Below are 27,098 nucleotides of genomic sequence, written 5' to 3'. Positions count from 1 at the left end.
CCTGGCAATCCTGAGACTGAAATGCAGGAAGATTGGTGGGTCCTCGGTCCTTCGGATATCTTGGACATCATATTATTTCGCCAGGCTTCCTTTATGAGGCTCTATCTAGGGTCACCCCAGCTAGGATGTGCACTGGCCAGCTCAGGCTGCAGGGGCGTTAGCCAGTGAGGCTCCAGGGAGACACAGAGTGAGGACACAGATACACCACCCAGGAGTGCCTACACAACACAAACCTTGATGGGTGCGCTGCTTCCCCCAGGGAAAAACCAAGGCCCCCTGGTCACTCCCTTCTACACCACCAGAGGGCACTCCTTGGGACCAGGTCAGGCCAGCCAACCTGAGTAAAGCAACAGCCTGGCCAGGCTGATGGAGCCCCTGGATCTGTGGCCCAGCTGAGGCTGGAGACAGAGCGTGCCCGGGAGAGGTGGCCAGGACCACCCGATGGCTCAGAGCCCACCTCCTCTCAGAATGCATCACTAGCGCATGGCCTCCTTCCTCTGCACGCAGGTCAACACATGAGTCAGTGGTGAGGCCACAGTTACTAATGGCTCCCCAAGTCCATACTGCTGTCCCATCAGCCTGAAGCACCTTTGGTGCTCCCATTTCTGAGGCCAGCCCTCCACAGCTTGCTGGGACGGCTGCCAATGCCAGGTTTTGCGAGGGGGTCTAGCTTCAGGGCCTGGCCCAGGGCTGGGGAGAGCTGGAATGCATGAGGGGCTAAGGGCCAGGGTAGGACAGCAGGGCCAGGAAGGCCAGGGGGAGCGAGGACACGAAGGGAGCGTGGAGGTGCCGGGCCGCAGGCCAGACCAAGAACACACTCAGACACCGGAGGCAGAAGACCTGAGCCAAGAAACCAGAGCTTCAGGGGCAGACTCCAGGCCCCAGAGACTAAGTACTCTGGGTGACGGCAAAGTGGAAAAGGCACCATGCCACACAGGACTCGAGTTGGCTTGGGAGGCAGAGAAGTGAGTTTGAATCTCAGCGCTAACTCTGGGTAGCTGGAAGGGACCTCTCTGAGCCTCACTTTCCCATGCACGAAATGGGAATAATAATAGGGCCTCCTTCATGAGGTTCTCCTGAGTACTTAGTATGCTCATGCATGTGAGACCACTAGCCTAGAGCCTGACCACAGTAAGCATTCAGACAACAGTAATGATTGTTATCACTGTAGGCCAAGGCCCAGCACCCGGGCGATCCCTCACATGTACTTGGGAGGACTGGGGGTAACTGTGGCGCAGTTTCCTACCACAGGGGGCAGTGTTGAGCAGCGTCCCGCGAGCTCCTCCCCTGCCCCTCTACTGGGAGAGGTGGCTTCACCCTGGACCGTGAACCCGGCTCAGATGACAGTGTCCAGGGCCAGGACGGGGTTGAATTACGCAATGCTGTGCGTCGGGAAGATTTCCACGCTGATCGCGATGGTTATTTTTAACACAGTAAGTGGATTCTAAGAGGACGTCCCACGGCCACCCCTCAGCCCTGCTGCGCACCCCCTCGGCCCCTACCTTGGCCTTCTTCATCTCAGCCACCTCGGCCTGCAGCTTCTTCAGCTCCCTCTCATAGCGGGACTGGTTTTTGAGCAGCCGCGCGTGCTCCTTCTGTGCGGCCTGCAGCTTCTGCAAGTCTCGGTTCATCTCCCGCAGCCTCTTCTCATAGTCCGCCTTGATCTTGTTGGCCTTCTCCTCCGTGTAGCACTCCATGGTGCCTGAGAGCAGCAAGAGGCGGCTGTCAGTGCTGTGTCAGCTTTGGGCTCAGATGGTGGGGGGTGGGGGGCGGGAGCGGGAGCCCGGGTTCTAGTCTCACTGCGGGACCCTGAGCAAGTCACACGCCTCTGTGTGCCTGTTTCTTATTTAAACACTGAAGGGATCAGCCTGGAAGATGCCAAGTCCCCTTCCTGCTCTGACTTTCTACTGGACCTGGAGGGGGTGTCTGCATCTTGAGACCTCTGAGCCTCCTGGGAGGGTCCTGTGGGCCACTCCTGCTGGCTTGGCTCTGACCCATAACTGGAGGAAAGAACCATGCCAGTGGGAAGGAAAGAGCTAGTAAGAAGACAGTGATGCGGGCCAGAGCAGAAGGAATAAACTGATTTCTCTACCCTTGACCTTTGCTGCCCGGAATGCCCACAGGCGTCCCCTTGGGGATGTGCAGCAGATACTTCAAACTTAACAGGCACAAGACCAGACTCGCAATCTCTGTCCCCCTCACCCCAGCAGGCTTCCCCTTCTCAGTAGATGCCATCACCATCCTTCCAGAAGCTTGAACCCTGGAGACACTTTTGGCTCACCTTACGTCTTCTACCCAGTCAACAAAAGCTTTTTTCTCTACCTAAAAAATGGATCCAGAACTGGACCACTCCTCAAGCCCATGTTGTCTAAATCCTCTTTCACCACGGTTATTTATTTCTTCTTCACTGTCTTTATTTATTTCTTCTTCGCTGTCTTTTTTTGCCCCAATGATTCACCAGAATCTTTTGTAACAGTTTCTAATTAGTCTCAAGCTACCACTTTCATTCCCCTCCACATCAGCCAGAGTGTTCTTCTCAAAATGCTTTTAAAATCTACGTCACATCGCTCTCTCCAAACTCCACACCCTCCCATCTCCCTCAGAGAATAAAGCAAGGTCCTTCCAGTGACGGACACGACCTGGTCCCGTGTTTCTTGTCTCATCTCTTGCCACTTGCCCCCTTTCACCGTGTTCCAGCTGTCTGTCCCTTGTTGTTCCACCAACATGCCAGGCACACTCCCACTTCAGGGCCTTGGCATCTTCTGTTCTCTGCCTGGAATGCTCAGCCCTGTGCTCATTCTGTGCTGGCATTCTCTCACCTCCTTCAAGTCTGCTCAGATGTCACCTCCTCCGTGAAGTCTTCCATGACCATCCTTTCTAAAACTCTAACCCACTCCCCAACACTCCCTGACCTCCTTCCCTGCTGTATATTTTTTTCTTGGTACTTATCAGCATCGGACATGTCACCCACTCTGTTTACTTATCGTATTTACGTCTGTCTCTGCCCATCAGAATGTACACTTCGTGATGCAGGGATTTTGCTCACCCCAATATCTCTAGGACCTAGAACAATGTCAGCTCTATAAGACAGAGTCAACAAATGTTTGCTGAATCAGTGGATGAATGAGTGAAACAGTAATTGAATGAATTACTGCTAAAAAGCAGTATAAAGAAGACAGAATGTGACAAGTAGGTTTGTAAATAGGTTCGAAGGAAAATGCTCCAGGAACGGAATGCAGAAAAAAAGCTGAGGAGCATCAGGTCCGTGTGCCTAGGGAAATAAAGGATTCTAATACCAAAGATGCCAATAAAAGAATAATAAATGTAAAATGTAGCACGAAACTAGGGTTAGACCTAAGACATTGATGACAGTGGGTCAAAGGGCCACAGTCCACGGGTCAGAAGCCCTTGCCCAGGAGACCAGGTAAATCCCACAGGTGCCAGCTGCTGGGCGGGGCTTGTGACAGTGGAGGGAGGGGCCTCAGGGGAAAGCGAGGGCGGGGTGGTGGCCTCACTGAGGTTCTGCAGCACGCGGTCTCGCTCCAGCTGCGTGTCTCGGATCTTGTTCTGCAGGAGAATCAGCTTCTCCTCATACTGGTGCTTGAGAGTCTGCAGCCGCCGCTGGCTGTTCTCCAGCTCGTCGATCAGTTTCTGCTTGATCTCAATCTCGCACGTCAGGTCGGCCAGGTCTGCCTGGAAGTTCACCTCTGTGGGGGCAGAGACAGGCTCAATCCAGTTCCAGGGGCTTAGGGCCGGATGGGGGCGCTGGGGCTTTCCTTTGGTCAGCCGCGCCCAGTTAGCGAGCAGAGGCTGGAGGGAATGATAAGTCCCATGGTGGGTAGGGGCTGCCGGATGGGGTGACATATTTGAAGACCAGCCTCAGAAATTCGAGGCTGGCCCAGGAGCTGGGGGGGGGGGGGTGGTCTAGGCATCCCACCACCCCTGTTGTGCCCCAGAGGCCAACGTCTACCTGTCATAGATGGCATGGGACCCAGCCGGGGTGGAGGAGGAAGGCTGTGGGTCAGGAAATGGCAGCAGGGCAGAGCTGATAGGGTGGGTGCCCCCACTTAGAGGAGTGGGTTTTGGCACCGGCCAGACCTACATTCAAGGCCTGGTTCTGCATCTGCCGCGCGGCGGGGGGGGGGGGGAGACAGTCCTAACATCTTTGCACAGGGTTGTAGTTGTAGTGAGAACTGAACGACCCAGGCCAAAGGTCAGCAGTTCCCAGCATATAATGAGCGTTGCCATCCTTAATCACTACTATTGCCTTTGGTGGTGGTGGTGGTGATGGCGATATCACATCTGGGAGTTCCGGGCCCTGGACATCCACACTCTTTGAGAACTCAGTTAAGGCCTGACCCCCTTAAGAGGGGCCTGACCTCCCCTCCCCGCCCCCCCCCCCCCACCCTCCTCGGAGCATCTGGCTCAGAGACTTGAGTCTGGAAGGTCCACGCAGTTTCTCTGGGCCCAGGGCTGACGGGCAGCCCACCCCGTGCGCCTACTACTCCACGTGTCGCTTCCCCCTGCCCCAGCCCGGGCACACGCACCCTTCTCGTCAGGGTCTGAGTCCGAGTCCACCAGGCTCTCCTCACTGCCCGAGTCCTCGTCTTCATCCTCACGCCCCTCCTCCTCCTCACAGCCACTCTCGTCTCGCTCTTCCTCCTCCTGGGCACCAAGCACCATTAGGGGAGGCCCACGGACCCTCCTCACTCAGGCTGCGCCTGGCCTCGGGGAGGGGAGTCCAGAAGCAGAGGGAGTCTGGACAATGCCCCAGGCGTGTCAAGACGGTGGGGAACGGGGCAGACCAGGCTCAGGGCCCCTTGTGCCCACCCCCAGTCCTGAAAGAGTACCACCCAACTCCCCCAGCAGCCTGAGCAGAGCCCCTCGGGGACAGCCTCCCCACCCGGCCTCACCCGTTTGGAATGAGGTGGGGGACTGAGGGATGGAGAATGCCAGGGCAACCAGTTAGCCATACAAGGAAGCTCCGGGATCAACTCAACTGGGGGCACACCTAAGCCCCTCTCCCATCCTGCCAAGGTAGCCATGGGGACCCCTCTGCTCAGTAGGGATGCAGGAGTGAGCACGTAGAGGGGAGGGGACAGGGACGGTCCCTCACCTCCTCAGCTTCATTCTCGTCGGTCTCCTCACTGTTTTCCTGTTGAAGTTTTGCCCTCTTTTTGAAGGCCTCCTTCTCTGGACTGCCCAGGAGTGAAGGGTGGGCCAGGTTAGCTTTGAGCGTGTGGTGGGGGGTGGTAGGGGTAGGATAGGGCAGGAGGATGGGGCTGGGTTCCTGTTCTGCAGAGAATGTGGCTACTCTTCTCTACCCCCAATCTAGAATTAACCCTGGGTAATCTCCACCCTCCCTCTCCCCGGGGGAAGGTGCAGCATTAGAGAAAGGAGAGTGGCTTCTGCCCAAAAGCCTGAGCAAAAGTGCTCAGAGACTTCCCAAGTAGCCCTGGGGCAGCTCCCCGCTAAACACAGGCAGGTGGCAGGGCTCCTGCAGAGCCCGCCGGGATGTGGGGGCTCCCCACTCACCTCTTTCTCCGCTGCCTGACCTCCTTCTTCTTGAGCCGCTCCAGGTCCTGCTTGGCCCTGCGGATCACCTCAGAGGCATCCTCCATGGAGCTGGCCGGGCTGCCCCCGAAGGCGGGAGCCCCCGGAGATGCACCCAGCGAGTAGGGGCTCCGAGCTGAGGCCCGAGACAGGCTGCGGCGCAGGGACTCATTCATGGCCTCGCTCTCCAGGAGCTTCGTCCTGCGTGGGGAGAGTAAGTGGTCGGGGCCAGGTGAGCTGACATCGCCCTGGGCTCTGGCCCAGCCCAGGCCCTCTGCCGTTCCCAGATATGCTGGGGCCTACTCACCGCAGCTCCTCAATCTCCCGGATATAGTTCTGGATCAGAGCACCAATGGCCTCATTGCCATCACCTGGAGGGGGAAGGGGGCAAGGAGAGGGCAGTAAAGAAGACAAGGAAGGGTAAGGACTTGCGGCTCAAAGCTGGTGGTCTTGTACCTGTGCGTCCGGTAGGACAGCACACACGGACCTTTCCCAAAAAGGAATTCACATCAAAGAAAGGTGCGTACGTGTGCACAGATACACACAAGCACTGTTGGTAAAAGCACGAAATCGGAAACAACCGAGGGCCATCCGCAGGCGCTGCTGCCGATGATCGGCACATATGGAACACTGTACAGCTTAAAAGAATGAAGTAGATTTATATGTTTAATAAAAGATCTCCAAAGCATAAGGCTAAGTGAAAATGGGAAGTCGCAGGACAACACATACGATCTCACATACAGAAAAAAGGCAGTATATATTCGCACACACATATGTGTGTACGTCCATATGAATACATAGCCACACTTGGAGCAAAGGTATGGGAAAATATGGGAAAATGTGCCCAGAGCTACCTCTAAGAAGTAGAGAAGACACGGAATGGAGACTTCAGTGAGAAGGGATTTTAACCTCTATGCATGCATGTTAAGCAAGGAAGACGTATTCATGTATTACTTGTGTCGTAAAAAAAGGTTTAAAATCAATTGGAGGGGTTCCTTGGTGGCTCAGTCGGTTAAACGTCCGACTTCGGCTCAGGTCATGATCTCACGGTTCGTGGGTTTGAGCCCCACATTGGGATCTGTGCTGACAGCTCAGAGCCTGGAGCCTGCTCCGGAATCTATGTCTCCCTCTCTCTCTGCTCATGCTCTGTCTCTCTCTCAAAAATAAATAGACATTAAACAATTTTTTTAAAGTAATAAATAAAAAAATAAATGAAATCAATTGGAAAAAAAATGCTTAAATGCATCGATCTGTGTGTGGACTGGTCGGCTAGCCCAGCCTCCCTAATGTCCTAGGGTGGGTATGGGGAGAAGGAGCCCCAGCCTGTTGGTGTCTGAGCTGGCCTGGCGCACCCCAACTTACCGGCCTTGGCAAGGAGCAGATTGGCCTCCTGGCTCATGAGATGGGTGACGCGGTTGTTGATGGCATCGATGGCTTCCTGCATGGCCTTTACACGCAGACGCAGCGCCCCATTCTCCTTCTGCAGCATGGCATTCTCCCGGAACAGGTCACTGTAGCCCTCGGCACCATCCTCTCCGATCACCCTCTTGCCCTGGGAGGAGGGGCAGGCAGGGGGGGGTCAGGTGCCAGAGCACGTAGTGCGGGGAGGGGTTGATGATGCACATGGCAGTGCTGCTGGTCTCCCCCTGCCTCACGTTTTCTAAAACATAGCTCCTGTCTCCCAATACTCTCCTTGACAACCAGAAAGTCCAAATTCTACAGCCAGCCATTCCAAGCCTCCCCTAATCCTACCTTGACTTACCTTTCCAGCACCTACCTTCATATCACCATAAGTGCTAACCCAAGGGCCAAAACCTCAAAGGGCCCAGGCAGTTGGCATATATGAGTAAATTAGTCTGGGTACAAGACGACAGGGAGTGGTGGGGACTGGAGCTAACAGAGTCACAGACTCAGTCTAAAAGGGGGCAGCAATATGCTACCCCAGCCAACTTAGTGCTCTATGTTATTAGATCTTCAACTTTTTCAGGAAAAACTGAAATTTCCTGATTTTCAGAAAGGCAGACAACAAAGCTGTATTCTTTTAAAACAAAGGGCAAGCCAAACCAAAACCCATTCGTGTACCAGATGCAAGCCACGGGCTACTAGGCAGCCACTGATTTTGCCTCAGTCATGTGGAATTAGGCACTTCCCCAAGAAGCACCCATTTTTTCCATCTCTGTTCCTTTGCACATGGCTCGTTTGCATCCTAGAACGCCTGGTCCACTTGCTTTTGATGATACCTCATTCACTTTTCAAAATCCATATAAAAGGCCCCCGTCTCCATGCGGCCTTCCCTGACTGACCACCTGAGCGAGTAGGGCCAGCTCTCTCCCCTGCCCGGCCCCCAGGCACACTGGACTACTCATGCGGTCCCCATCAATTCTTCTTCTGTACCAAAGTCTAGGAGTCTCATCTGGTCCAACGTAGCCTATTCAGCGGACATGAAAACACCCAGCAGGGCGTCCATCCTGTGCTTAAGAGCTATGCAACAGAAGCTGAGTTCCCTCCTTTCTCTTAGTATGCTAAAACCCTGGGGGGCTCTGACCGTGCTCACTTCACCCAGGGAAACCCCTATGCACAGAGCCGATACTCAGGACGTGGTGGGGACAGGGTGGGGAGGTGATGGCAGGGTGCGAGGGACGCTGAAGAACAAGGGCCCGCCGCGCCCAGGAGTGTGCTCACCGCCTTGTACTCCATTAGCTCCATCTGTAGGCGCGCGATCTCGGCCCGCAGAGCACTGATCTGCTGGCTCGTCTTGTCCTGGTTCACCACCACCTTGTTCTTGATGTTGCGGGCCCGATTGGCGTACTTGAGCGTGTTGAGCGTCTCCATGAAGTCCCGGTCTGAGGGGCTCACACAGGCAATCATGATGGTCTGGCTGGGAGGGTGCAGTAGGAGAGTGAGGTTCGAGGGGCACAGCCAGGCCCCCAGAAGCATCGCCTCAGGGCGCAGCTCCCAACCCATTCCCCTACTGCCCTAAGGCCCTAAGGCCCTGGGCATTCACCAGGGCAGAACCTGGGATGTGGGGCTCCGGACCACCTGGCCAAGGGCTTCCTTCCAACGGTGGTAACCCACAGTGAAGGCGGCTGGCAGGTTGTGATATGTCACGGCCAGTCACAGCTCTGTGTCTGCCTAGTAGTTCCCATCCATTGCCCCATTTGGGCTCTGTCACTTTGAGACCATCTCTCCCGGTTGCAGAGACAAAGAAGCTGAGTCTGACCATGTTGGCTAGAGGTCATACGGCATCTTGAGGCTGCTGTCTCCCAAGCCCACAGCCCGCAGTGGGAAGGCCTCCTCATCCACAAGGTCCTCATGAATCAAACCCTCACATCGATATTCTCCAGGAGGTTCCTGCCTACCCTGCCCCTTCCCTGGATGTTGGCTATAGGGTACCTGTTGCCTCCCAGCGAGTCCTGGAGGAGCCGGGTGAGCTTGGAGTCCCTGTAGGGCACGTGTACCACCTTCTTGCTCTGGTCCCCCAACGCGCTGATCACGTTGCCCAAGGCCAGCTGCGGGAGACAGACCCTGGCACTTGGGAGGCACTCAGGGAGAGAGGGAGTCGGGACAAGAGATCCCCAAGCCATCTGTACCTGCCTCGATGACCCAGCAGCCCTCAAGCTCCCTCAGAGGGTTTCTAGGCAGATGTGATCATTCGGTGAAATCAGGAACTGGGGTAAGAGTGAGGGTGAAGGACCAAGGGCCTCACAGTAGTGACATATGGGTGCCCTGGGCAGCAACCAACAAGAGGCCCAAGGAGGACGGGGCAGCCATGGGCCATAAGGTCTGGAGAGGGGCTGAGACTGAGCTGTGCCAGCTGCTGGGGCTGGTGACCCGCCGCGTGTGCCTACCAGGCCGCAGTTGATGGAGATGCCCTCCTTGGCCCGCTCGCCAGTGGCCCCCGTCCGCTTCAGCCGCTCTGAGCCGGCCAGGTCCACAAAGTGAAACTTAGCAGTGAGTGTCTCATACTCACTTGTGGGAGCCGTGCCCTCAGGAAGCCCAGTCACAGCCTCATTCACCTGCAGCAGAAGCCAGCGTCTGAGTCACCTGGCCCTCGCCCCACCTTGCTGCTCCTCTGCTCTCAGCCCTTGTCCTTCAGTACTGCTGCCTGGGGCGCTGTGGGGCCGAGAGCCAGGGAGGCTGCAGGCGCCTCTCCCCTTGCACAGGCAGAGCATCTGGCAATGTGCACAGTAATTGCACATGCCCGATTCTCATGCAATCTTCAAAACCATAGAGGCATGGTTGCCCCATTGTACAGGTGGGTAACTGAGGCTTAAGGAAAACGAAAAAGAAAAATCAACAAGTGGCAGAGGCAAACCCAGATTTGCTAGTTTCAGATCCACAGCTCCTTCCTCATTCTGCTCTCCTGAGAAGCCCCCATAATGTGCCAGCTCCTGGGCCTCTGCGGGCTTCTTACTGGGTCGGGCCGGGTGCACACTCGCATCTGGCACACGTGGATGGTGAAGATGGCGTGTGAGCGGGAGCTCTGCACGTTCATCTGGGTGCTGGCCGTGGTGCGGGACAGGGCCCCCTGCTTCAGGCACTGGATCAGCTGGGGAGGGAGGCATACGTGAGGACAGGAGACCAGCTACGCAGTCAGCCCCTGCCTGTCCCGGACCTTTAGTGGACACTCACCTCCTCCTGGGAGGTGATGAGGCGGGAAGTGACGCCCGTGGTGTAGATGCCACCGTTCCCGTCCTCGTGGATCTTGATGTTGGACCTGCGGTGGCGGGCGTCAGGGTCACGGGTGCTATCAAACAGGTCAAGGATCTCCTCGTTGTAGAGCTGGGCAGGGGCAGAAACAGCTGCTGGGTTCACGTGGCACATGGGGTGGAGCCCCAAGGGGCTTTCCCATGTTTGTAAATCAGCTCCATTTTGCAGATATAGAAACTGAGGCTCTGGGAGGTGAACCTGTCAACGCTGGTTCCCTCTAGGTTCTAGATTCCATGATCTTTCTCCTGAACAGGTATGGGGGGGCAGCCGGGTCCTGGGAAGAACTATATTGAGGTTTTGTTTCCACTGCCCAAGCAACCAGCATTCAGCAGCTTTCAGTCTTGGCAAGGGACTAATGACCTAAAGGGGACAAGGGGACTCAACGTCCTAGATGTAAATGAGGAAGATATGACCGAGATTTGGGCAGATCCTATTATGTTTGTTACTAAGCTAGGAAAGGGGGTAGGGACGTGGTTTCAGATGAGGGAGGGAAAGGCAGAGCTCAGTAGAGACTGATGGTCCCTGGGGGTTGAGGTGACGACTACCTCCCAATGGGGAAGGAATGTGGGCATGGAGAGCATGCCCTTAGGGCCTGGCATCCTGGGGAGGGCCTGCAGAGACCACTGGGAGAGGTGACCTGGCCAGGAGCAGTCACCTTATTTTACATGCTCTCAATCTTGGAGATTCCTGTGCTTGCAATCCCTGCAGGGAAAGCTTCACCTGCTGAAGGGTTGGCATATTCTCCAGGCGGGGCGGGGCTGGGGGTGGGGGCTGGGGCTGGGGGATGGGAAAAGGGACAGGGCAGCTTGGTCAGCGGCCAACAGAATCCTGTGGGGGAGGGGCAGACGACAGCCCTCTGACATCCGAGGCTTTGATGCCTTAAAGAAACAGAAATACTCCACAGGAAGGGGAAGGGGAAACGGAAGGGACTGGTGCAGAGGTGGGTGCCATGGTGTCTGTCTGTCTGTTGAGACAGGCGCACCATCATTTAACCCCTTGTGGTTCCCCCTTTGGCATGAGTTTTCTAGGAACTGCCCTACTCTTTGGGGATTCCCATGGCAATAGGATAGAGGAAAGAAGAAAACAAAGAGATGGAAAAGCTTATAGAGATACACAGCCGTAGGACACACACACACACACACACACACACACACACACACACACAGGCAGTCAATTTATCAGAAGCAAAAAGTCCAGAAGGACAAAGAAAAACTCTCACATCTAAAATACAGGGTCCTCTAAGGGGAAAGTAGTCGCTCTGAGTGCCCAGGAGGGAAAAGCAGTGGTGCGGTGGGCAGGGTGGGCCACGGAAGACCTACAGAGGGCTGGAGCCACATCCCTCCCTCAGAGGACAACCTGGGTACAGTCAGAGCCCAGGGCAGCTCCATACCCAGCAAATGCCCCAGTGCCAGGGGTTGGTGGGGATCTATGGGTTGGAGCTTCAGATGCTGAGAACTGAAGACACCTGGTTCAAGTGTCCTAAAGGAGGTGCCTGGTCAAGTCAGGCACCTATGAGCAGTACCCAGGTCTACCTGCTTCCTTAGAGACCCTTCTGAGAGGCCCCTTTATAGGCCAAAGATCCCTCCCTCCATCCCCAAAACCCCCAGATGCCAAAATCCTGGCCCTGACACACTGACATTCTCCCAGAGAGAGGCAGGAACTATTGCAAAGAAAAGCTCCTTCTGTTGGACCTTCCTGGCCTGGGGTCAGACAAGACTCAGAGGGTCAGGAAGGATCTCGGGCAGAAAGGGATAGGGCAGGCGCTCTGAGACTGGGGAGCAACCTGGTAGAGCCGAGGAGTTCTCACTATGTGCCAGGCATATGCTTCTGTGTCATCCTTACAAAATTCGTAAGGAAATAGATATTATAGCCACCATTGTGCAGTGGTGACATGATGTGCCCCAGGTTACATAGCTAGTAAGTGTCAGAGCTGAGAATCAGTCAGGGTGTGAAGAGATCTTAAAGGTTCTCGTTGACTCAACTCCCTTCTTCTTTTTTTTTGTGTTCATTTATTTTTGAGAGAGAGAGAGAGCGAGAGAGAGAGAGTAGGATAGGGGCAGAGAGAGGGGAGGCACAGAAACCGAAGCAGACTCTAGGCTCTGAGCTGTCAGCACACAGCCCAACGCAGGGCTCGAACCCACAAACCGTGACATCATGACCTGAGCTGAAGTCGGACGCTTAACTGACTGAGCCACCCAGATGCCCCGACTGAAGCCCCTTCTGATACAGGAAACCACTTAAGAGTGTCCTACCAAGTGGTCTTCTAGCTCTTGCTTGGATGTTTCCAGCAGCAGGATATTTATCAGCTATAGATGCTACCACGGCTTCCTAGGCTCATTCCACTGTCCTGGGGGTAAGCCCAGCTTCCATGGTCTTGCTGTCCCCCAAGTCTCCCTCCTGCCAACCCTACGAGGCCACAGTACCTCCAGGAACTGAGCGCTGACTTTGAACTCAGGCCCAGCCACACCCTGCTCCTGTGCCCGCCGTTTCCGCTCAGCAATGCCCCCAAAGAGGTGTGCGATGGCCCTCGGAATGATGCCTTGCTCCTCCTCCGATGTTGCCGTGTCAAAGCCAGTGCCCATAGTGTACGTCTTCCCGGCCCCTGTCTGCACCCGCAAAGATGGAAGGAGGTGTTAGACAGCACCCTCTGGGGGACATCAGCAAGCCCTGGACCCCAGGCCGGGCAGAATTCCTTACCATTCACCTCCCAGCCCGGGTCACCTGTCCCTCCTGGCCCCTCCCTCCTCCCTCAGCCACACCCTGTGGAAGTCTCCTCTGACAGCCTCCCTCCCATAGCTAGCCAGGCTGCAGCATCCTCAGACAACAGACAAAACCATGGCTCCACTGCCACTGCTCTGAGGGGGCAGGGCTCTCTCTTCCACCGGGTGGGGTGATGGGGGTCAGAGTAGCCCTTGGTGGGAGTGGAGGCGGCTTACCTGCCCATAGGCCAGCACTGTGGCATTGTAGCCCTCGAAACAGCCCTCGATGAGCTTGCTCACACAGGTCGAATAGATCTGTTCCTGCCAGGTGTCCAGGTCGAAGACAAAGTCATAGGTGAAGGCCTTGTCCTTCCCCAGAAGGACCTGGGGCTCCCCCGGGGTGACAGAAGTGCAGATGTGACAGCCCTCAATCTTCTCCTTTGACAGCTGGGGCCGAATCCTGCCGGGGACGGGGAGAGCCCCAGGTCGGACCCAGCTGGCAGGGGAGTGCTGTGGCCCCCCGCTCCCCCTCACCTGCCTGCCAAGCCTCCCCTTCGCCCAGACGCCCCCCACAGCTCCCACAAACTGGAGGAGAAGGAAGGAAGCTTAGGAGCCTCCCCAGAGGATGGAGGCAACTTTTGTAATAATACCACAATAGTAATAATAATATCAATATTATACCAAATATAATATCAATATCAATAAAAATATCACCCAAACATTTATTGAGCAGTTGCTAATACTTATTGAGCACTGTATATATTGGATCTGTGTTAAAAGTATTTTACCTAAATGAGTTTATGTCTTCTTCACTATAAATCTGTGAGATGTGTATCTGCCTGATTTTACAGATGTGAAAACTGAGGCCGAGGGACTTGAAGTGACTTGCCTAAGGTTGTCCAGTGGGATATGACAGAACGAAACCCACGTCCGACATTAAAGCACACACTCCTGATTGAGCGGAGAGCCCTAGAATTAGTGTCCCGCAGATCAGGAAGAGAAGACAGCTTGCCCCCTGCTGGGGAGGTAAGGCTCAGCACCAGGGTGGGGACCGGAGGGACAGGCCTGGCTGCTCCCCTCAGGACTGAATTAAAGAGCAAACCTGAGCCTCTGCCAAGGCCTGCAGGGGCTGCAACAGTCCTCCAGCTGCAGAGCCCCCTCTCGGATGCCAGAGCCTGGCGGAACATTCTTAGGCACCAGCTCTGGTTCCTCTCCAGGAGCCAAGGGGGACAGGCCAAACACAGCCCTGACAGAGCAGGCCAAGTCAAAAGTCCACTGAGAAGGGCAGAGACCTCTAGAAGGGATACTAGGCCTGCCACAGGCCTGGATCCCAATCCCAGATCCTGCTGGGACCCCTTATGATGAGGAAGAAAAGTGGCACCAGGGCTGGGTGGGAGCCAGCCACAGATAGGGCTATCTCCATCCAGCCACCTCTTCTCCCTCTTCCAAGCAGCCATTGCCATGGTAAGGTCCCCATGGCAACCAAGTGTGAGTCAGTGAGCATGCGCTGTAGGGACTGGCAGAAAAGCACTTCCCAAATGCCTAAAGTAAAAGGGGGGTGGGTTAGGCGCTGTCGCTCATGGGCTCACACAAGCCAGCCCTATCAGCCAGGCGCTTACAATGAGCTGCTTGTCAGGCTCCCTTTTCCAAAGCCAACATTTACCAAGAGAAGAAAAGAATGAGCGGGCCAGGCCAGCATGCATCCAGGGCCCAGGCAGGAGCGCCTAGCCACAGAGCCAGGGCCACCAAGTCGCCATCCTGTCCCTTCTAGGGCTGCCCCGGCCCCCAAGGCCCACTCAGAGCTGCAGGCCAGGGGAGATGCTCCCGTCAGCCTGTTGCCTGCACTTTGCTGCCAGAGGGTCAAAGGGGACTGGGAGGAGGCGGGGTAGCTCCCTGGGGGAGGGTTTGGGGAAGTTAGCTACACCACGCCCAGTCCACACCACAGATGGTGGCCTGGGTTTTCTTCAGAAGTGTTTTCCCTTAGGCGTCAACAGGTTCTCATAGGCCAGCGGCTCTCCCCTCGCCGAGGCTGCCGGCAATGGGAGGTTACCACCTTCGTCCCCCCTATCCAGCTGTTCCAGGTCAAGTCGAAATTAGAACTCAGCTTCCCAGTCTCCCCACTGAACTGTTTTCTGACTGAGAAGGGAGCAGCTGATACTCGCTCATCCTGTCTAGACGTGCAGACTAGCACTTGACCCACACCAGGAAGAGGACTGGGCCAGCGACTCTACCTCGACCACTAAGGGTGGCACTTGACACATGCATTCACACTCACTCTATGCCAGGGGGTGTCTAAGCATATGGACATTTACTACCTCTTGATCGTCAAGAGAACATCCGAGGTGAATACCGCCATCCCCATTTGTAGAGGAGGAAACGACATGATGCCCGGCTAGTCACAGACAGCGAGGAGCAGAGTGGGGGTTCGAACCATGGGTGTGCAGGGCCTCTTCAACACTTCCGTGCTGCGGTGTCAGTAAGGGCAGGGCTCAGTGGGCCGGGGTGGGGGAAGAGTGGCTCAGGTACACAGGGAGACAGATAGCACCTCCAGAGGAGGGGAGTGCCACTGCTCACAAGGCACCGGGTAGGTACCTGGGACTCTGGCCCTCAGACCTGGCTCTGCCCCTAGGCCCGTGGGACCCAGGGCCAAACACTTACTGCCCAGGGCGTCCAGATGTTCCCAGGTGAGCCCAGGGGCTGGCCTGGGAAGGCTCCGAGGAGTTTCTAGCATTGCTGGCGAGCACTAACTCCGGAAGACACCCTCCCTACCATGTGGGCTGCTTGTGATAGGATTTCTGGATCCAATTCAAATACCATTTAATTACTCCAGGCAGATGGCACTGCTGATGATTGGAGGAAATCGAATCAGGATCCCTGGAGACAGTGAGAGCAGGGGAGGGGGAGCAGCAGCCCTGCCTGTCAGGGCCCATCAGGGAGGGGGGGGGCAGTTTCTCCTTCAACGGCCAGTCCCCAGAACACTGGGGAGCCCACCTGCCAAGAACCAGAGAGCTAGCAGAAGAGCAGTCTGGGAAAGAGGATGTCGAAGAGGGGTTCCAGAATTTGGGGTCCAGGAATTGTGGAGTCAGTCAGGCATTCCCCTTGGGGTCTTTATCCTGGGATGTGAGGCCCAGCACATCTTGATGTGGGGGTCCTCTGAGGCCAAGACACCAGCCAGCCCCAGGGTGGCTCCCTGTAGGCACCAGGGTGCTTTGCAGGGTGCAGATGGTGAGCAATGTTACTCAGAGAAAAGGGTACAAGCTGGGGGACAGAGGACATGGGCTCAGAAAGAGTCACTAACTCCCAAAGCAACTGACCCGGAAGAGGGAGACAGTGTTGGTCCTAGGAATGGGACTTGAATGGGTAGCTAGAGGTGGAAGCAAAAGAGAATTAAGAGTTTATATATGCTAGCTGGGCCAGGCACCCGCCACAGACTAGCTCACTTGAGTGATGCAATGAGCTAGGGATTTCAATGCCCATTTTCCAGAGAGGAAAGTTGAGGCTTGAAGTGGTTAGGTCACACACAGAGTAAATACAGTGAAGTTGGGTACCAATTCCTGTTCTGCTTGACTATGAAGCCTGCAGTCTGTTCTGCTTCTCCAGCTACCTCCTGCCTGGGGAAACTCTCAATCCCCAAATCAATAGATAAGCTTCCTCCCACAGCACCACCATTAGAGACAGGGACGCGCTCTGGAAGGAATCCTGCTACATCTGTCTGCTCATGCATGACCCTGGCCAGGCACCAGGCTGGCCCTGCCTTCAGGGCTTGCAATCCAGCAGGGGCAGACATTGTGTCTCAGCTGTCTGGGGGTTCACTCCTCACCACCCAGTGTAGCATTCAAACCTACATCCCACAGGTAGGAGACCAGAGGGCTGGGAGATAGAGTCCGAGGTCCTTGACAAGGCTCGGCCCCCACTCTCTTCTTATTCGTGAGCCCCTGCTTCCTCCTGTGTCACCTAGAAGATCTCTTCCCAGTTTTAACTTTCTAAGAACTCCATCATCACCTTCCCCTCCAGCAGCCTCCCCTCCTGGCTCCACCCTGGGTGAGGTCACTTCTATGGGCTGCCCTTAGCCAACTCCACCCTGCCCTGCCCCAGATAAAGGGAAGGAGGAGGCTTTCTAGTTGCAGCAGGGTGGAAGGGATAGGAGTCAGGCACAGCCCTGTTCCTCCTGGCCGGCATGGGAGGGGGGATCGGCATGGGAGGGGGGATCGGGGATGGAAACCAATTTCTAGGGTCTTCCAAGTAAACTACAGACTCCGGGAGCTGTGGACCAGATCCAGGACTAGGATGAGGTGAGTGAGGTATTCGCCACAAGTGCAAAAGTTAAGGGGGTATGAAAAAACTCAGTAATCAAGATAAACTATAATTTAATGCAATCTTTGAGAAACTCCAATCGGCAGACAATGGCCCGCGGGGCCAGCTCTGCGTTTGTGGACCACACATCCAATGTCATTTCTGTCCGGGGACCACTAGAATCGCACCCAGGGAGCCCCTCACCCCAGGTCCTACCCCTACAAAGCCTCGCTCCATTGCTTCTCAAGGTCCGGGCAGGGAGGGAAGGGGGCGGGCCGGACAGCCCCGCGCAGAAAGGCTCCCGGAACCTCCCGGAACAGAGCCGGGTCTATTCGCCGCTTGGCAACCCGCAGACCGAGCGGCGGTGGGAGCGGGCGCGAGAGCGAAGAGAAAGGGCCCAGGGCTTTTCAGAGGCAGGATCTGGCACGGGCGCGTGGCCGCTGGGCTTCCTCTGCTCACAATTGAGCAGGGACTGGTGTGATGTGGGAGGGTATTTTAATATCCTTCCCCCACCGCCGGAGAGATGTGCACCGGCCGAGGGACGCGCAGGCGGCTCGGGGTCGGCCCCCCACCCGTCGGTGCCCACGGCGGCGGCGGCGGCGGGACAAAGGCCGCGAACCCGAGCCCAGCGCTGCGGGAAGAGCTGAGGTCAGCGGTTCCTCAGCTCTTTGGGAAGCCAGGAGGACGGAGCGGAAGGGGAGGACAGAGACCGGGAGGAGGCAGGCCCCGGGCGGGTGGGGGGGGGGGGGGGAAGGGGGATGCTGAGAGACTGCCAAGGAGAAAAGCTCCCTCGGCGAAGGGTAGCTTGCCCGGAGCCCCCACACCCTGCCCCCTGGCTTAGGAGGGGGAGGATGAGGCTAGCTCCCCTCGCCCCCGCCCCTTCCTCAGTGACATCACACAGAGCCAGCCAATCACCACCCCCCCAGGGGCTCCGCCCAGTGACCTTGGGCTCCTAAGGGTTGGCTCCGCTTCTCAGGTGAAATTAGTCCCACCCCATCAGCTGGCTAGGGCCCTTCCCTGGGCTCTTAACTTGAATTGCCCCCCAGTTAGGAGCTCAGTCCCCCGAGCTCTTAAGGGTGCAGCCCCAGGTTCTTTCTATTTGAAGAGTCTCGTCACTGAGAGGTAACAGCCTGTGATATTAAAATAACTCATCAAGAACTAACTGTTCCAGAGTGCTAGAAAATTCTTACAATTGTATGGTCTGTGATTCCTGACACCTTTCTTTGCTGGCACCTGGAACCCCTTTACATCGCCGCTTACTCAACTCCTCCAGTTAGTAACAACCACCATACTATGGGGCAAGACTGCCTCTTTGCTGGACACTGTACCCACAATGCTTTTGCACATTAGATCATTCTTCATTCTAATGCCCCTAATTTACAAATGAGACTTCAGAGGAAATTAACTGGGCTCAAGGTCACATAGCTAATAAAGAACAAGCTCTTCTAGGAAGACTACCTTTACTAGCCATCAGCCCCAAAGATTCAGTCCAGGAGGAGAGCTGGAGAGTACTAGTATGTTAGCAGCTATGCTTGTGAGTAATTTGCACTCTGGGGACTTCCAGGCTGGGAGACACCCTCCCGCCAGGCTCTGCCTCAAACGCTTGGAGAAGAACCAGGGTCTTGGACTGGAATCACCCCTCAGATGGCCGAAATAACCAGCGTAAGTAGTCCCTCTGGAAGAGACCCCAGGGGGAATAAGCCTATCTGCTTTTATCTTCTATAGGATCCTTAATGCCCTTCTGGAATCCTGAAAAGCAGCCCCCAGAGGCTAGTGGAACAGCCTGGGGAGAAATGCAGAAATGAGGAAGTTCATCGCCTGGTCTCTAGGTGTGCTGCCCTCAAGCCTGAGATTGGGCAGATGCCACGACCTCCCTTCTGCCCAGCCCCAAGCGGTCTGCCTGGCTCCAACCACAGGGCAGCACGGGTAAACTGGAACTGAGCTGAGCTGTTGTGTGCAAGTGTGGGTGGGGGGCAGGGAGCACAGAGAAGAGCACTGGGACTCCTAGTCTGCCTGGCACACCGAGTCACTTAGCCATGCTGTGACCTGCCGGGGACCAGCTCTTCTTCAGCAGTGACAGAGCCAGATCAAAGGGGACCTCAGCTACAGCAGGAGGGATTTAGATAAGCTAGCAAAAAGAACTTCCTGCCTGCAAAGATTGTTAAGCCCTGGAAAGGGGAGCCTGGGAGTCTGTGGAATCTTTTTGCTCCGAAATCATAGTCACTGGTATCACTGTGGCTTCTTCCGTGCCGTGTCTGATAAGGACAAACAAACCCTAACATTTTTTGAGAACCTATGTGTCAAGCTCATTTACATACATGAACACATGTAATGTGTTAGGACCACCCTGTGAAGCAAGGGCCATTCCCCCCCCCCCATTTTACTGAGGCTCAGAAGGTGAAATTTCACAAGCCCAAAGTCACACAATTCATAATGGTGGAAATGAAATTCAAACCAAAGCTGACTCTGCCCAATCCCACTGCATCTACTGAGCAACCCGGCACCAGGGCAGGAGAGAGGTCGGACTGGAGAAAAATGATCCCCTCCGAGAATCTCCGGACTGATCCTACCAACAGCTGCCAGCAGCGCCACGAGCAGTCTGTTGGGAAAGCATTTTTCCCCGTTTTGTAGTTAAGAAAGCCGAAGCCTAGAGCATGGAGAAGCATGGAGACAAGAGCCCAGGAGGCTGCTTCCCTGCCAGAGGAAGGCAGCTCCCCTCTGCTGCAGAAACAGGGCGTCTACACCCCCACTCTAATGAGCATCCTCTCCCCCCTCCTCCCCGTGGCAGCCTGCCAGCTCTGGGGAAGACGGCTGGAAGCAAAATCCTGCTCTCTCAGGGGAGTCTGGCTCCCAGACACCCGGGGGCTTTTAGCTGACTTAGCCCGGAGAAGGCGTCTTCCCCTAGAGGCCACTCCTCTCCAAAATAGGGTGGTGAGACCCAATTTAGGGTGCTGGCTCTTGTAGCTGCAGGGATACCGAGTGGGGGGCCACCAGAGCCCTGCGACTGCCAGAGGGTCTCGTCGCCCTGTCACCGGACCTTCTCCTGGCCTCTCAGACCCTCCCCCAGCACTGCTTGAGACTGCCCTCAGGGAGAAGACACGGAACCCCTAAACAAGAAGGCTTTGTACTGTGGGGTCTGAAAGCATGGGTTTATGAGGCCCTAGCAGATCTGGTGAAATGGGCCTGTCAACCCTCTGTGCTTGACCTCTGCCCCCAAATATGTTCCCAAGTGCACAGGGAGAGGGTGCCGACACTCCAAGAAAACCTATAGGAAGCCTTGGGGTGTCAATTCAGGGCACCTGGGGTTCAGCCTCCACTCCTTCCTCACATGTCCTTGACCTTTCTCTTTTAGTTCATCCAAGTCCTGGCCACTGGCTTCTGAGTAACAACCAGGGAGGGGCAGGCAGTCTGACAGGGGAGGGAACCTGGGGAGTCTTGTTCATGGCCCCCAGGGCATCACGATCTCAGCTGTGCCCCAGCAGAAGCGGGGTGAGGTGTCAGAGGCTGGGGAGCGGAGATGCCAGGAGAAGCTGAGGGAGGGGGCTGGGCCCTGTCCTGAGCTGGGAAGATGAACAGGCTGGGCCGTGAGCAGTGGCCAGGGCTTCCTGCCAGGGGCCAGGTCTGCCCCCACCCCCTGCAGGGGCCCGGGAAGAGGGGTGAGCGCAGCGCAGGGAACATCTGCTCTTCTGCGCTCCAGCATGGCTCTCCCTGTCCACTCCCTTCTCAGGGCATCTGGCAGGGGTTTCCCATGACCTCCCAGGAGACAGGAGACTCTGCAGAGTGGGGCTGAGTGGGGAGTGCCCAGAGCCCAGAGCTGTGATGGCATGTGCATCACATGGAGGACAGCTCAGTGTGAACTGAGCCCTGGGGACCCTCCCCTGCTGAGGAATGCGGAGTGACAGGCGGCTGGCCTCCTCCGAGCAGCTGGCTATGGAGCACAGTGAGCCTCTCCCCCAGCATGTTGTCCCTGGTCCTCGGTCCTCAGCCCTCAGTCCCTGCTGCCAGGCCCTCCTCAGTGCGCCTTAACTCCAGTCTCAGGCAGGACCAGCCAGCCTAGAGAAAGGACAGGTGGCCTCCACCACTGCTCTGATGGTGGGCTTCTACCCAGCAAGGTAGAGGGATAGGGACTCAGATATTTGGGGACAGGGGACCATGGCACTGCCTCCCTTCCACAGCCCAGAACAGCCAGAGGTGAAAGTATTCCAGAGGTCAGAACACGGCCATGCTGTCACCTGCCGTGGGGGCTTCACAGCCCCTCCCACAGAGCTCCACAGCCCCCACGCCCATAGGCATGGGGCGGTAATTCTCTGGGACCAATGTCCACCAGTCCCAGCCTGGCTCCCCTCCCAGGGCAGGGAAGCATCCTCTCCTACCCAGCCTAGCAGCCTCTCAGTGTCCCTCTGGCTTTCCTCAACAGGCCGTATGTCTAGAAGGCAAAATGAGAGAAGAGACCCAAGACACCTGAGGTTCTGCCCTGTGACTGGTGTGGGGGTGTATAGGGGTAGCAAGAGGCAATGTGGCTGTCCCCAGAACTTCCTTTCCTAGAGAATGTCAAGATGGAACTCAGGCAGGAAAACAAATTCTAGGGACCGCTGCAGGGATCTAAGGAAAGAGAGAACGGATGGACACATACCCAGCAGGAAGGGAGAAGCTCCTCAAACACATGAACAGCATGGACATGGAGGGAGTAAACAGCTAGGACATGGAAGGGACAGGCAGCCCCAGGCTAAGCAACCCCAGAAAGGGAAATCCAGACCATGTCCCCTTGGTGCACATCTGCATAGTACCAAATGCCTTCCTAGGTACTTTTCTTGCATTGTGGTTATGGCAATCGGCACGGTAAAGCGTATGAAGAAACTGAGGCTAAGAGCTAATTAGAGCTGTGTTGGGAGGTAGCTCAGAGCAGTCTAAGGAGCATGTGCTTGGAAGTGAGGGTGCCCTGGGTTCAGATCCAGACTCCTCCATTCACTGGCTATGAGCGTTCGCTCATCTATAAGATGAGAAAAACATCAGTCAGCTGGTGGGGCTCCAGGTGGGGAGAGTGGGACAATGTAGGCACACTGCCTGGCACAGGGCATGTGTTCAAGAGGTAATGCTGAGCCACCTTCCAGTTCAGTCTCCTTTCCACCTTGGCGTGCTTTCTGCTATAAATAAGTGGAAGAAAGGAGGAAGGAGAGGGAGGGAGGGAGGGAGGAAGGAAGGAAGGAAGGAAGGAAGGAAGGAAGGAAGGAAGGAAGGAAGGAAGGAAGGGGAGGGAGGGAGGGGGAGGAGGTTCGAGGCGAACTCTTCATTGTACCAAACACTCTCTGTAGCTCAAACCAGACAGACACCTCGTAAGTAGGCTTTAAGTTAAAACTTATTTTCAAAACATTTTATTCACATAAAAAATTCCTCAGGAGTCCACCCTTTATGGGCTATATGCCTTCTGCTTCATCCAAACCACTGCTCTTCACAAATGAACAAATTGTTCCTGTTCTACAGTGGGTGAAACCGAAGCCCAGAAGGACAAACAGAAAAAAAGCCCCATGACCCAGCCAATGGGTGAACTGCACTGGCCCCAGTCCTGCCTTTTGCCCCCAGAACTGGAAGGGTAAGGGTGCCAGGCTCATGTCACCTCTGCCACTTCCTTAGCCCCTGCCCCACCCCATCTTTGCTCTGAGGTTTTCAAAAGCTGAGATCCAATCAGCTTCAAGGTAGTCAGGCAGGCTGGCTGGGTGGTGGAGGGGGTCGGTTTCCGGGGCCTGTGGTTACTACACTCTACTTCCTTGTGATGACATAAGCCCTATTTCTGCAGCAGGAGGCCACCACTAAGATTCTCAGGTCTCCATGCAGAGGAGGTCCTGTCTGAGCCTGGGTTCCCCAGATCTATAACCTGGGCAGCATGGGACACAGCTGGCATTGATTGGCACTGAACGGCCTTGGGCTGTCAGAGTGGAGAAGGGGGACTCTGAAGGCACCCTCACATAGTCTTTTCGGTCTTCTCCGGTCTCTTTGTCCCAAGCCATCAATTCTCGTGATTCAACATTTATACAGACATTGACCAAGATTTCAGGGTAGCCTGAAGCTACAGGAATAACGACAGGTAGAGAACCCAAATGAGAGAGGACAGGGGTGCAATCTAACACTATTCCCTGGGTCCCTGGCTCGTGTCCCCCTCCCCCATCTGCCTCCAGCCCCTGCTCAACACTGTAGTTTCCATGGATGGATGTGGGACCCATAGAGGCACCTCCTCTCCCCAGTCACTACAGGAAGGAAGCTAAAGGAAACCAGGAAAAGATAACAGGCACTGAGGGCTCCCCTCATGGTGGGGCTTGAAAGGGTCTTAAACAAACGTACCATGTGACTTGGCTTCCTTCCCCAATTTCAACTTTGTCAACTTGCATTTCTTAACAGCCACCCCTTCCCCTTCTCCCCACATTAGTCAGGTCTGGGTTGCAGCCTGGGGCAGGGCACAGCTCAGCCTCACCTCTCCCAAACATCCATCCTCCCAACCCCCACCCATCCCCAGGTAGAGAGAGGCCCAGGAAGCTGAGTCCTTGTCTACAGGGGATTAATGGATAAAAGGATCACAGGGCAGGCTGGAGGGGCTGGCCTGGGAATCCCTTGGTGCAAAGGCAACTAGCCTGGGTTCAGGGGCACACAGATGGGCCAGACTCTGGGGAGGCCTGGGGTAGGGCTTATAGGGTCTGCTCACACCTAGACCTTCTGCCCTTATCTCACAGCCCCAGGTCCTGAAAGTTTCCACCTATAGCCCTTCCCCAGCCCTGGCCTGCCCTGCAGAGATCTGCACACAGCCAGCTTTGATCCTCTTGCCAAGGAGATTATAGGGCCAAGAGCCCTGGGCCTGGCACTTCTCACCTAGTCTAAAAGGCCCCGCCAGAACCTCCCCCCTTGCCCACGCATGTGTGTGCACACACGTGCGCACATGCATGTGTGTGTGCACACACACACACACACCCCAAACCAAGTCTGTCTCATTCTTGGCATCCCTGTCCCAAGAGTTGGACCCAGGGCTCACCATAATATTCTCATGGGGACTCAGAAAGCACTTTGGTTAGATACAAGAAAGGACTTGCAGGAAGTCAGAAAGACAGCAGAACACAGCACCAGGCTGGGTCCTCGGCAGTTCCAAAGCCTTGGCCTTTCGCAGCATGCCCTCCTCCAATACTCTACTCCAGCCCACCACCCAGTCCTTTAGGTGGGACAAGTGGCTTCTAGAGGTGGGGATGGGAGCTTGACGGGGATCCAAAAGTGTGGGGGACTCTCCCCTACAGCTCCTCAGTGGTTACCATCTGCTCCCTGTCCCGGCCGGAGCCCTAGTCTGGTCCTCCCCTCAGCTCTCTGATTAGAAACTGGGTTCTGTCCAGGCATTGTCTGCCTTCCACGGCCGGCTGCCCATTGAGGTCTGGCGTGTGCCAGGCTGGGCGCTCACACTGGAGTGGGAGGGGAGAAGTGGACTGAGCCCCCTAAATTAGCCTGGCTCTTCTGATGTTCAAATCTCCCCACCCCTCCATCTGAGATCAGCAACTCAAGGCAAGGAGTGGGGGCCTCTGGACACTACTAGAGCAATCTGAGTGGGAAGCAGAGATGATGTCCATCACCCTAAATAAAGAACTGGGTGCAGTGGGCAGGCACACTCCCTTCTCTGGAAAGGGTCTCAGAAACCTTCCGTTGGCTGTGCTAAGAAGGCAACCCCAGCTCTTCCTCTCTCCACTGCACAAAGTGCCAATTCCACAGGGCTTTTCCACACTTCACCATTCCTCAGTCTGGCCTGGGGAGGCTGACAGTGGTGGCGGTAGAGGGGGCTTTGTTTGGACCTCTCCTATAAGATGAAGTCTAAAGGAAAGCCCCCATGGGAGGAGCGAGCACCCTATGTCCCTTCCTTCCCAGCCCTGGTTCACAGTGAGTGGGGTCAGGGCTTCATTTCCCTTTTATGATGTACTTGGACTCTCCCTGTCTGCTGCAGATGTCATATTTACATTTCTCACTCCCCCCCCCCCCCCCCCACCTTCCTCCCTCCCTCCCTCGACCTCCACAGGATCCTACTGCAATGTCAGCCCCAGCAGCAGCCAGGCCCCGCCCCGGCCAGCCCACCAGGCACCTGCAGGGCTCCTCTTTGTCTCTCAGGCTGCTCAGGGCCAGCAAGGCTGTGTTCAAGTGATGCTGAGGCTGCCTGATGCACGGGTGGGAGGCACCTCAATCTCCCTTCCTTGAGCCCAGAGCCGCGATCAGCAGTCCACTCCTCCTCTCTGGGCTGCAGAGGACTGGCGGGATTGCCGGGGGGGGGCATCTTCCCGGGGGGGAAGGAGGGGGAAGCTTTTCCATAGTCCTCTCTGGCCCTGTCTAGAGTGACTTCCATGGGCTCTTGGAATCTGGGTCACCTACAACCTAGGGAATCTAGAGATCGGTCTCAGAGACCCACCCTGGAGACTTAGCCTCCATACCCCCACCCCCATCACACAGAGCTGGGGCAGAGATGGGTGTATTTCGCCATCATCTCTGCCTTGGTGACCAGTCCCAGATTGGCACTCTCCCACCAAGAGACCCCCTCTCAAAGAGAAAGACGTAAAACAAAAACAGGGAGAGGTGGTGTTGGTGTAAAGCATCTCCACCCAACACAAAGGACACAGATGGCTCAACTTTGCAGTATTCCCTGCCTTGCACCTCTGTGTACCCCTCCCAACAGAAGCTCCCTCCCCCCCCCCCCAGCCATGTCTTCTCCACACCTCAGTTCTGTCAGGATGTCTCTGTCAAGTCCCAGATTAAGTCCATGCACCACCCTACCTCCATTTTATCTGAGTGCCTGAAGATGGGGTATCATTGTCTCACCCTCCTGCCCTCTCAGAGGTAGAACCTCAGATACACCTCTTCCTTCTCCTAGCCCCATCAGCTGTTGGGGACAGGACAAGCACGTTTTGTCCAAAAGCCCTTGACCCCCCACGGAAGGCCAAGGCACCATCCCAGCCCTTCCATTCGTTCCTGCACTCAATCGATCTTTGTCTGCAAGCCGGTTCCCGGGGCCGGGTGTGCTGCCTTCTCAGCTGGACCAAGGGCACAGAAGTAGCCTACTAGGGTGGATGAAGGGAAATTTCCCCCCTCCAGTATCCCAGTATGAGACAGCAGCCCCAAGGGGAGGCGAAGAGGAAACACACAGACGCTCCGGCCTGGGCCAGGGCTGGGTGTGAAATACCGGATTTCCTTGTTTATTCGATTTTCTGATCATTAAGGGCTCCCAAGAGGGGCCCGAAATTACCACCCAAACAAAGCCACCTTCCAGCCTCCCGCGGGCCGCCGATCCCCTGCGGCAGCCTGTCCAGCTCACCGCGCCCTCCAGCCCGGCTTAGGCCGACCCCTCCTCCGGCAGTGCGGGCTCCGAATCCAGTGGCGCCCACGCGAGACAAAGCCCGAGCCCCTCCGCGCACGCCCCCTCCCCCCCACCCCCACACCCCGCCGCCGGTCCCTACCTGACGGCCACCTTGACGCAGCAGTCCCCCTGGCCGGCCATGGTCCTCTGGCTCTAGGGTCTGGGCGTGGATCAGGGGCGGGGGTCTGGGGGCCAATGCCCCAGGCAGCGGCTGCGGCTGCGGCTGCGGGAGGCGGGGGCGCGGGCACTGCTGGCGGAGTCTGCCGCGGCGGCTGGAGGTGACATGCTCGCGGGCGGCAAGCAGAGGGGCTCACCCGCGGCCAGGGGTGGCCCCACGGGGCTGGGCCCGCGCGCCTCCTCGCGCCATCGGGCGACGGCGCGCAGCTAGCTGACAGCCCGCGGCGCGACCCGCCGCTCCCCACGGCGCGGCACACGCGCGCACACACCTCCCACCCTCGCAGCCACCTCCCGCCGCAGCG

General features: G+C 56.3%; 1 protein-coding gene and 1 long non-coding RNA gene across 8 annotated transcripts in view; one reads left to right on the top strand and one right to left on the bottom strand.

Annotated features, from left to right (window-relative positions):
* The window catches only part of KIF21B (kinesin family member 21B), a 49,956-nt gene extending 22,858 nt beyond the window's left edge, over positions 1-27,098 (bottom strand). For 5 of the 6 annotated variants that reach the window (XR_006707017.1, XR_006707018.1, XR_006707019.1 and 2 more), the window contains exons 1-15: positions 26,720-27,095; positions 13,200-13,422; positions 12,687-12,869; positions 10,186-10,335; positions 9,968-10,102; positions 9,402-9,569; positions 8,947-9,062; positions 8,236-8,431; positions 6,916-7,105; positions 5,861-5,924; positions 5,536-5,754; positions 5,117-5,198; positions 4,548-4,665; positions 3,516-3,707; positions 1,503-1,702 (exon numbers count right to left, since the gene is read on the bottom strand). Coding sequence is in view for 2 of the 6 variants with exons in the window: in XM_045456552.1 (XP_045312508.1) it covers positions 1,503-1,702; positions 3,516-3,707; positions 4,548-4,665; positions 5,117-5,198; positions 5,536-5,754; positions 5,861-5,924; positions 6,916-7,105; positions 8,236-8,431; positions 8,947-9,062; positions 9,402-9,569; positions 9,968-10,102; positions 10,186-10,335; positions 12,687-12,869; positions 13,200-13,422; positions 26,720-26,760 (2,277 nt within the window). In the remaining 4 variants the exon portion in view is untranslated. Of the gene's footprint in view, positions 1-1,502; positions 1,703-3,515; positions 3,708-4,547; positions 4,666-5,116; positions 5,199-5,535; positions 5,755-5,860; positions 5,925-6,915; positions 7,106-8,235; positions 8,432-8,946; positions 9,063-9,401; positions 9,570-9,967; positions 10,103-10,185; positions 10,336-12,686; positions 12,870-13,199; positions 13,423-26,719 lie in introns of all 6 variants that reach the window. The other variant, XM_045456551.1, reaches the window with a different exon arrangement.
* LOC123586921 lies at positions 16,695-19,547 on the top strand. Of its 2 annotated transcripts, none has more exons than XR_006707021.1 (2): positions 16,695-17,254; positions 18,981-19,547. It is a non-coding gene; the product is annotated as an uncharacterized LOC123586921 (long non-coding RNA). The 2 variants fall into 2 exon arrangements; XR_006707022.1 differs by lacking the exon at positions 16,695-17,254 and adding an exon at positions 17,937-18,377.

The sequence above is a fragment of the Leopardus geoffroyi genome, chromosome C3 (genome assembly GCF_018350155.1).
Source record: "Leopardus geoffroyi isolate Oge1 chromosome C3, O.geoffroyi_Oge1_pat1.0, whole genome shotgun sequence".
Classification (NCBI taxonomy): Eukaryota; Metazoa; Chordata; class Mammalia; order Carnivora; family Felidae; genus Leopardus; species Leopardus geoffroyi.
This window is presented reverse-complemented; position numbering and strand designations above follow the sequence as displayed.